Here is an 11,368-nt window from a genome sequence, read left to right as displayed (position 1 = left end):
TACTCTATCTTTGATGCAGAGGAAGTCTTGTTCAAAGAGCCCATTAATGCTTTTTATCACCACTATACCTGTTGTTTTATAGATATTTACGTTGGTGGTTGTGGTGTCTTCCTCGTTTCTTATTTTTAGCTGGAAACCCCCGCAGATACCTTTTCTTTCAGCAGAGGGGTAGTGTGCAATGATAGCCTTATGCCATGCATAGGGCTTGTTGGTGTAGAATATGAGGTTACTTATGCTGCCATCTTTATGTAGGTCTGCAAAAAGTGTTTCTGGATTGTCTGCCAGTCTTTTGTTTTTGTAGACTTTCCGTGCTGATTCATTTGTGACATCTTTAGGGTAGTGTAATGGGATGGCCTCCACATATTTGGGTTGTTTAGGCCTGACACTGTGGCTGGAGTGCTCAGAACTCTTCTGATGGTAGATGAAGGGGCGAGGCCAGGATGATGATGAAGATGCACAGGCCATCGCTGATTCTAATAGTCATTAGTTAACATTAGTTAATTTATTAACTAACATGATCTGACCATGAGCAGTGCATTTGTTACTCTCTCTCTCTCTCTCTCTCTCTCTCAGTGCTCACTAGGCCTCGGGGACATTTTTTTCACCAGATGTTCCTCTAAAGGAAGTACTTCAGCATGGGTTTGTTGCCACAGTTGCAACTCAACACACACAGCAACATAGCAACCGTCCTGCTCAGCTCTGAACTTCAATGGGTGCGCGCCGCCTCTCTGCCATGGCCTTACATAATGAAAATGTTATGCTAACGCAAGGCAAATATTAAGTTACCCCAGCTGCCAAGGGCTTGTTGTCACGCCGTCATGGCGACAGTTGCCATGAGTACGAGTCTGTTTACAGTGTGTTTTAAATACCCTGAACTTGGACTGCGGAGAGAAACAAAGGACTGCTTGGCCGGAGTCCTGAAGTCTGAGTGTGTGTGTGTGTGTGTGTGTGTGTGTGTGTGTGTGTGTGTGTGTGTGTGTGTGTGTGTGTGTGTGTGTGTGTGGGGCGTAGGAGATAGAAAAGAGAGATATTGTGTTAGAAGTCTTTGTCTGTGTAACACATTAGTGTGTTGTTAACATGTGATCTTATTGAGTCTATAGATCTCAAACCAGCCATGCACAGAACACTGGACCATGACACAGCATTATGATTAACTTCACAACTATTTACAACAAATGAAGATAAATCTGCCACGCTTAAAGTTGAATACGGCAACAGGTTGGTAAGCACTGAGCGTTTTCATTGAGGTCACACCGAGGGAACATCTTGTACTCTGCACGTAAAAATAGTTTAATTAATTATTAATTATTTGTATTATTTTATATGAAAAGAGGACAGACAGACAGACAGACAGACAGACAGACAGATAGATAGATAGATAGATAGATAGATAGATAGATAGATAGATAGATAGATAGATAGATGGATGGATGGATGGATGGATGGATGGATGGATGGATGGATGGATGGATGGATGGATGGATGGATGGATGGATGGATGGATGGATGGATGGATAGATAGACAGACAGACAGACAGACAGACAGACAGACAGACAGACAGACAGACAGACAGACAGACAGACAGACAGACAGACAGACAGATAGATAGATAGATAGATAGATAGATAGATAGATAGATAGATAGATAGATAGATAGATAGAATCAAAAATGATTCAGGTCCTTCATAGATAAGACACACTTAAATTATGTTTACTTTACCTAATTCAAGTAAGTTGTGTCGGAATGTGTTCGGTCAGCCTAATATATTTAAAACTGAAGTTTACTTAATTAATTTGCATTAAAACTACATGAAATATTTGTGCTGACATAACTAACTAGGCAGTGGATCTGTAGTTCCCAGCATGCTTTGCAAGGAACTGGGCTAGGAGAGAAAATGTATGTAATAAAGTGTTTATGTGTTTTTCAGAAAAGGGAAAGATGTTATTAGTTTATGATAGTGTTTAATGTTCAGTTATGTTGGACATTGAGGAGTTTCTGTCATTTTGTGGTTAGCATTATGCAGAAGAGAGTGTGTGTGTGTGTGTGTGTGTGTGTGTGTGTGTGTGTGTGTGTGTGTGTGTGTGTGTGTGTGTGTGTGTGTGTGTGTGTGTGTGTGTGTGTGTGTGTGTGTGTGTGTGTGTGTGTTAGGCTGTGGGCTCTTATATACAAACTCATTGGATGCAATTCTTGCCCTCAATTCAATATTTTAGTTTGTCCAATGAGTTAATTTTGCATTTTGCTTGTTGTTATTTACATTTTTTAAAGGCAAATTAAATTGATAACAGTGTTCACCTTACATAATAAACTTTTATAAATTTAACATAAAATTATTTTTCTATTTTTTTTATCAAAAGGAAAATCATAAATATTATGCAACAGTGACAAAATCAAATGGTTTGTATTTACTCAAAGAAATTGTGCCAGTTTTACTTGAATTTTTTTGTTCATGTAACTAAATTGTTATTTGTAAAAAATGCTCAATATAGTTGTTTGCAACCACTTACCCCACTTTTTTTAAGTAAATTCAACAAGTAAGATAGGTGACTGTAGACAAACCGTGTTCATGTAAAGGCAGAAGCTGAAGAACTGCTCTATACTGCCACCTGCTGAGTTTACATTCACAACACATGAGACTGTTGTGCTGCTGCTACTACTGGAGTGTTTACCTTTACTCGGATATATAATCGACAGCTCATCAATCATGTGTACACTCACAAAAGCCAATCTGCGACGTTCAAAGCACAGAGTGTGTGAAACACTGAAACACTAGGCGACTTCGTTCAGTCCACAGTCCTTCATCAGAATAAATGAGTTTCAGAGCGGAATGTTTTACAGCATCTGTCTGAAAAAGAGAAGCTTTCCTTCCATTTCCTCGGGCCCATCTCTAAATTAAGTTTATGTTAACAAATTTCACTGTTACGCAACTGTAGGCTGGAATTACCAGTCTACACATGCTTTAAATTCACTTTATTTATTACTCATCATCTCACTTTATGACAGTGTGGAATCTGTCTGCTGTGTTAATATATCGCGACAGATTAAACGTTTCTGACCACACGAGAATGAAACACCAAACTTGCTCAGAAGTTGCTCTATTATAGCCTGAGTGACTTCATGGGGTTGTGTTTAAATATATTAACTTTATCTCATCAGACGTTTCTCCCCCACTTACCAACGAGAAACAGAAACAAATAACATTTGGCTACCATTATTAATTATCCAGCGGCTGAGAATCTGATGGGTTTAAAGAGATTTAAATGGACAGTTCATCCAAAAAATGAAAATCGTTGTCATTACTTAGGCTACTCACCCTCAAGTTATTCTAAACCTGTATGAGCTTATTTCTTCTGTTGAACGCAAAAGCAGATATTTTGAAGAATGTTTAAATAGTTGATGATTTGAAGATTTTTCCTAGGAAGTCAATGTGTGCCGTCAGCTGTTGGTTAACATTCTTTAAAATATCTTCTTTAGCGTTCAACAGAAGAAATAAACTCACAGGTCTGGAATAACTTGAGATGAGTAAGTAACTGTTAAAGGGTTAGTTCACCCAAAAATGAAATGTATGTCATTAACTCCTCCCCCTAATGTCGCTCCACACCCGTAAGACCTCCGTTCCTCTTCACACACAGTTTAAGATAGTTTATATTTAGTCTGAGAGCGTATGCAAGTGTATGCACACTATACTGTCCATGTCCGGAAAGATAATAAAAACATCAGAGTAGTCCATATGAGACATCAGTGGGTTAATCAGAGTCTCTTGAAGCATTGAAAATACATTTTGATCCAAAAATAGCTAAAAATATGACTTTATTCAGCATTGCCTTCTCTTCCGGGTTTGTTTTCAATCCTCAAATAAAGATTTAGAACTAAAAGAAAAAGAAATAAAGAACCGTTATGAATCAGTGAATTGATTCATGATTCGGATCGCGTGTCAAACTGCTGAAGTCACGTGACACTGGCGATCCGAATCATGAATCAATACGCTGATTCATAACCGTTCAAATCTTTATTTGAGGATTGAAAACAAACCCGGAAGAGAAGACAATGCTGAATAAAGTCGTAGTTTTTGTGATTTTTGGACCTAAATGTATTTCCGATGCTTCAAGAGACTCTGATTAACCCACTGATGTCTCATATGGACTACTCTGATGATGTTTTTATTCCCTTTCTGGACATGGACAGTATAGTGTGCATACACTTGCATAGCCTACGCTCTCTGACTAAATATAAAATATCTTAATCTGTGTCTGAAGATGAATGGAGGTCTTACGGGTGTGGAACGACATTAGGGCGAGTCATTAATGACATCAATTTCATTTTTGGGTGAACTAACCCTTTAATGACAACATTTTTATTTTGGGTGAACTATCCCTTTAAATTCAGATTTTCAAGACGTTACCATGGGATACGTACAAAACAAACGAACAAAAACACTGATAATAATATTTGGTCTCCAATGAGGAGAAAATAAATTCCAAAAACATTTATCTTCTGACTGAGTCCTATGAGGATAAACGAAGACTGAAGTCATTAGAGCTGATTACAAGTCACTCGGATTAACGCCCCACCGACGTCACGAGGCAAAACCTGCTGGTCGAGCGCTGATTGGACGAACGCGCCTCTCTGAATTCCTCCGCTGGAAACACATGCGAACCGACCCGGTCTGTGCACTGCTTCCCGTTACCGGACCGAACCGAATCCGAGCGCTCGGGCTTTCCATGGTGGATCTGAGTGCGAGATGGCGGAGTTGAGCGCAGTCCGACAGGAGCTGGTGAGTATTTTCATTAGTGACGTTCATTAGTAAGCGAGTGTCCTGCGTCACACACGGAAACAAGTTGTATTGATGTTTTAAAGGTATATTACACACACAGTAATAATACAAACTCTGTCATAGTTTACTTAAACTCGCGTCCTTCCAAACATGTATAAACTTACTTACTTGTGTGGAACACAAACGGAGATCTTTAGCAGAATGTTGACACTTCTCTTACAATGGAAGTGAATGGGGACTGGAGCTGTCAAGCTCCAAAAAACAAAAAGTTGGTTACACTTTAGAGTAATAGTCATTAGTTAACATTAGTTAATTTATTAACTAACATGATCTGACCATGAGCAGTGCATTTGTTACTGTATTTGGTTATCTTTGTTAACATTAGTTAATAAAACCCCAGCTTTTCATGTTAGTTTACGGTGCATTAACTGATGTTAACAAGATTTTAATAATGCAAAGATAAATAAATGCTTTATAAGTGCAGTTCATTGTTAATTAATGTTAATGAAGGTGGTTAACTAATGTTAACTACTGACCATTATTTTAAAGTGTTACCAAACAGTCTTGTACACTATTATCTACAACTTTGGTGCTTAAACGCAAGATTGTTTTCAGTGTTTTCAAGATTGTTTTTGTTTTATGCCAACTTTAAATATGCAGAATATTTTTAATGAACAACTGATTTTGATTCAAAAGCCTTGGAATATAGTTCATATGGAGTACTTTTATTATATTTTCATGGGGATTTTTGTGTCCTTTGGGGGTCTGACAGATCCAGTCTCCATTCACTTTCATTGTATTGAAGAAAACCACATGAATATAGTACATTTTTGTGGATTTGTACAGTATGTTCTCTGTAACATATCTTTTAGGCAACGTTAAAGGCTCATCAAAGTTTCCACCTGACAAGTAATTTGCATGTTTTTTGCACAAACGGCTGCCTCTTTACTTCCTGGTTGTGCTTTATCCTCCGCAGAGAAACAGAAATCTGAGCAGTTCTTTCGGGGAGTCGCCGCAAAAAGATGAGCCACAAAAACTGGTATTGACTCAGAATGTAAATGTTGTGTTGTTAGTATTTGCATGTTGTTCTTGTCTCATGCCCCTGTCCTGTGTGTGATAGGCCGTGCCGTTCTGTGGCGGCATCCGGGGCGGACTGAGACCGGGCAAGAAAATCACAATCATGGGCGTCGTGAACGCAGATCCAGACAGGTAGCCTTAGTCAAAACACACACTCAAGCCTTGTACACGTGCAGGGACACCGCGGCTGTGTTATAACTTAAATGAAAATACTGTCATCATTTACTCACCCTTATGTTGTTCCACCTGTATGAGTTTCTTTGTTCTACTGAACTCAAAACAAGATATTTGGGAGAATGTTTGTAACCAAGTAGTGAGAAAAACCATACACTACCATAGTAGGGGAAAAATACTATGAAAGTGAATGGTTGCTCTACCTGCTTGGTTACAAACATTCTTCCAAATATCTTCTTTTGTGTTCAGTAAAACAAAGAAACTCATACAGGTGGAACAACATGAGGGTGAGTAGATGATGACAGTATTTTCATTTTTGGGTGAACTATCCCTTTAAGTGATCAAAGTCCATCTTCCAGCTTGTGAAGTAGGAATGAGGTTGGACAGAAAACCTTCTGATAAGATCACGGCGTCTAGACAATGTCCTTTACGTTTTCTTGAGTGCGTGACCTCTTGTTTACTGATGTTTTGGTAGCTTCACAGAGGTGGAAAAAGTACACAACTTCATTGCTTGAATAAAAGTAAAAGTACTGCTGGTCAAATATCACTCGGTTACAAGTGAAAGATTTTTACTTAAGTAAAAGTACAGAAGTATTTGTTTTCAAAAGGACTTAAGTATCGAAAGTAAATTATCTTTTTTTTTTATGTCAACGCATTATTTTATTATTGTTGTATAAATGCTCATTATGCCATCATGGTTTAAGCCAGTCAGTGACGCTCCATCTGACATACTAGCACACGTCTAACTTAAACTCATTTAAATACTTGGAGAAAAGTTACTAAGCTGCTGTCACTTTAAGGCCGAACACACGGATCCAATACACTGATACACATCTGATATTCTCACACTCTTCACCTTCACTTCAGACATAATCTTTGTTTATGTGAACACTCAACAAAATGAGCATTTTGACATCCGTCTTCCTCCATTTTGCTCTAAACTGATCAGTGTTTAATAAATGCTGTGAAATCATTGAACTTCACGAGACTACAAGAGTGATTCCTGAAAGGCTTTCTGCAGAAACACAAACACTTTTAAAGAAGAAAAAAATCATCCACTGACTTTCAGAGCTGCGACAGAAACGACTTTAGACTTCGAGGACCTGGATAAAAATGCAGTGGAGTGGAAAGTACGATATTTGTCTTTCAAATGGAGTGAAGTAAAGGTCATAAGTTTCCAGAAAAAATGATACTCCAGTAAAGTACAGATACTCAAAAAGTGTACTTAAGTACAGTACTCAAGTAAATAAACTTAGTTACGGTCCACCTTTTAACTCAGTGTTGAATGTTCTTGCTCTCAGTTTCGACATCAGTCTGACGTGCGGCTGTGAAGACGTGGCTCTGGATGTGTGTGTGCGGTTCGAAGACCGGGAGATTTTGCGTAACGCCTGTGTTTCTGATAGCTGGGGTGAGGAGGAGAGGTCGATACCTTATTTCCCCTTCATCGCAGAACAGCCTTTCAGGGTCAGTATCATCATTTTGTGTGTGTTGGATTTATGCATTACTACCTTGCTGAGTGACCCAATGTAATGGCTATTGTCTGTGATGTTTGCTCAGGTTGAGATCCATTGTGAGCACTCGCGCTTCCTTGTGCTCGTGGACGGCCATCAGCTCTTTAGCTTCTACCATCGTGTGACGCCGCTGGCGGCCATCGACACCATTCAGATCAGCGGCAGTCTGACCATCACTAAGCTGAACTGAAGTCTGGTGCTTCATATAAAACCAGCCTGTCCATCTAGAGCAGTGAAGACTGGAGTACTCTAGCATCTGTTGAGCTCATCAGTTCCACTTGAAACCTCTTTTATGAGCATCACAAATCTTTTGCTGAAGTCCACATGAAACGGCATTTGATTGGTGTAATTGGTAACACTTTACAGTAATACAATAATAATAATTAATTCATGAATTAGTTTATGTTAACTAATGTAGTTGTAATGTTAAATTGAACCTTACTGTAAAATGTTACTTAATTCATTTTTTTCCCATCAGGATTGTGAAAGTGGCCGTTTTATATCAGAATGCTGGGCTGCTGGTTAACACTATTAAAGGCGCAGTAAGCAATTTCTGATAAACACTGTTGATAGTTGAAATTGAAATTTGAAGCAAAGCAAAATAATGCTTTGCGAAAATGAGGAATGAAAGTCAGAAATCAACATACAGTACACAAGAGAATATACAAGCAAGAGTTGGTTGTTTGGCGCCAGTAGCACATCAGCTCCAGACAAACAATGACACTGAAAAATGTCCTTTTCATTGGACACGCCCTCTACTGCTGATTGGCTCACTCTCTCCCACCCCATCATGAGTGGACACACCCCCTCTGCCGATTGTTTCACTCTCCCTCCTCCAACATCATGATTGGACACGCCCCTACTGCTGATTGGCTCACTATCCTCCCCCATCCTTATTGGACATGCCCCCTACTGCTGATTGGCTCACTCTCTCCTCCCTCATCATGATTGGACACGCCCCCTACTGCCGATTGGCTCATTCTCTCCTCCCCCACCTTGATTGGACACGCCCCCTACTGCCGATTGGCTCACTCTCTCCTCCCCCATCATGAGTGGACACGCCCTCTACTGCTGATTGGCTCACTCTCTCCTCCCCATCATGAGTGGACATGCCCCTTACTGCTGATTGGCTCACTCTCCTCCCCCATCATGAGTGGACACGCCCCCTACTGCTGATTGTCTCACTCTCTCCTCCCCATCATGATTGAACACGCCCCTTACTGCTGATTGGCTCACTCTCCTCCCCCATCATGAGTGGACACGCCCCCTACTGCTGATTGTCTCACTCTCTCCTCCCCATCATGATTGGACACGCCCCTTACTGCTGATTGGCTCACTCTCCTCCCCCATCATGAGTGGACACGCCCCCTACTGCTGATTGGCTCACTCTCCTCCCCCATCATGAGTGGACACGCCTCTTACTGCTGATTGGCTCACTCTCTCCTCCCCCATCATGAGTGGACACGCCCCCTACTGCTGATTGGCTCACTCTCCTCCAAAATCATGAGTGGACACGCCCCCTATTGGTGATTGGCTCACTCTCTCCTCCCCCATCATGAGTGGACACGCCCCTTACTGCTGATTTGCTCACTCTCTCCTCCCCCATCATGAGTGGACACGCCCCTTACTGCTGATTGGCTCACTCTCTCCTCCCCCCATCATGAGTGGACACTCCCTTTACTGCTGATTGGCTCACTCTCTCCTCCCCCATCATGAGTGGACACTCCCCTTACTGCTGATTGGCTCACTCTCTCATCCCCAATCATGAGTGGACACGCCCCTTACTGCTGATTTGCTCACTCTCTACTCCCCCATCATGAGTGGACACACCCTCTACTGCTCATTGGTTTACTGGTTCACAGGTTATGCTCAGATATCGCTTACTGCACCTTTAAATCATGTCAGTAGAGACTTTTCAGAGGAAGAGCACACATTTTCATTAAAGATTAAAAATACCAGTATAGCAAGCACAATAAGACCAAAAGTGTGTCTATTAAAAAGTAAAAAGAGTTTCATGTTGACTTTACAGTGTTAAAATGAAGATGCCATAACTCTTATATCAGCACACTTTAGAAATGTAGGATGAGTGTGGTCGTCAGTAGTCCAGATGTTGATGCACAAGCTTCACACGAGAACCATTAGTCAATGAAAAGCTATATATGAACATACTGCCTGAATTTACCAGTGTTCCTCATGCACTCAGGTGGTGGAAACCCTAAAGAGATTATTTATTTATTTCCTGAATACATGTTTTCTGATGTAAACGCTGCATACGTCTTACAGTAATAGTGATAACTCCATTGACAAGCACTTGTATTTTAAAAGCTCTGCATTTGATGTTTTTTGAGAGGTGATGATGTGAAGTTTATTTGGTGCTTTCGTTACTTGAGACCATGAGAATTAAATCAGGGAGAAAATCATTCCAGTGCTTCAGAAAGGCTGTTGTGTGTTTAATGTCACTGAGCACACGGCGTGTCACATCAACCTCTTCTATAACTAATAAACGTCTTCTGATGAATGATATTGTGCTGTGAGTGATGTTTGTGGCAAGGCCGTACACACGATTGACCATATGTTCATATGTGTAGTTATGCTGAGCATATGGAATATAAAGAGAGATATTTAAAGCATGTAAATGAGTGAAGTGTTCTTTCTCTTCCTGTCTGGATAGCTGATGGAGATATATAAGACACCGCACACTGCGCTGTTAAACTCTTGCCTTCAGGTTTCCTGTTGGCGCTCTTATCTCTGCTCGGCTTCCTGACGATGAGGCTATTATTGTAGAGTCGTTTCTTTATTTTGTTTATCTTTCAGGAGATAGAAATGTGCCTTTATTTGGCCTTGATCCAGAAAATGGTTCTGCTTGATTCAATAGCTGTAGACAAAACCTACGGCAGGAGAACGGCGGTACAGCGACGGTATTAGATGGTTATATACCGCGACTCTTGGTTTGGGCTAGTATAAGCAAACACTTGGCAACACCCTCCAAACCAACTGATGATTAACAAACCTCCCATTTCTGCTTCATATATGAGATCAACAATAATTCTCATCAGTTCTGTTCTATTCTATTCTATTCTATTCTATTCTATTCTATTCTATTCTATTCTATTCTATTCTATTCTATTCTATTCTATTCTATTCCATTCCATTCTATTCTATTATTCTATTCCATTCCATTCCATTCCATTCCATTCCATTCCATTCCATTCTATTCTATTCTATTCTATTCTATTCTATTCTATTCTATTCTATTCCATTCCATTCCATTCCATTCCATTCTATTCGTTTTCAAACTTCATTCCATGGAATGTCTAGACAAAAACAAATCATGCAGTGTAAAATAAAACATAAGTAATAATAATAATAAATTAATATTAATATTAAAAATACATTCAAATAAATATTAACCATCAGATTTATTTTAAAATAAATGTTTAGATTAGATTAAAACAAACAAATAAATAAAACAACAGTACAGTACTGTAGTGAGTAGCTTAATATAAACTATTATTTACAAATAATATTTTACACATATGTATAATATTAATTTGTCTCAGTATAAATAGGGTATATATATATATATATATATATATATATATATATATATATATATATATATATATATATATATATATATATATATATATATATATATATATATATATATATATATATATATATATATATATATATATAATTTATTCTGAGACAAATTACTTTTATATTTTAGGGTCTTAATTCTGTGCTAAGTTTGGTTGAAATCTCCTAAATCACCCAATCAACATGAGAGTCCAGAAGTGCCACACCACAGCCCATGGTGCATGCTGGGT

At 39.2% G+C, this 11,368-nt stretch overlaps 1 protein-coding gene across 1 annotated transcript; it reads left to right on the top strand.

Moving 5' to 3' along the window:
* The first annotated feature begins 4,354 nt into the window (after nt 1–4,354).
* On the top strand, nt 4,355–9,955 carry lgalsla (lectin, galactoside-binding-like a). Its single transcript, XM_067440728.1, has 5 exons — nt 4,355–4,773; nt 5,750–5,812; nt 5,894–5,982; nt 7,326–7,488; nt 7,582–9,955. The coding sequence occupies exons 1-5, from the start codon at nt 4,741–4,743 to the stop codon at nt 7,723–7,725; spliced, it is 492 nt and encodes a 163-aa protein (XP_067296829.1). The 5' UTR covers nt 4,355–4,740; the 3' UTR covers nt 7,726–9,955.
* Nucleotides 9,956–11,368: the final 1,413 nt, after the last annotated feature.

Source organism: Pseudorasbora parva, chromosome 4 (genome assembly GCF_024679245.1).
Source record: "Pseudorasbora parva isolate DD20220531a chromosome 4, ASM2467924v1, whole genome shotgun sequence".
NCBI classification, from domain to species: domain Eukaryota; kingdom Metazoa; phylum Chordata; class Actinopteri; order Cypriniformes; family Gobionidae; genus Pseudorasbora; species Pseudorasbora parva.
The sequence above is the reverse complement of the archived record's forward strand: the minus strand, read 5'-3'. Positions and strand labels throughout refer to the sequence as shown.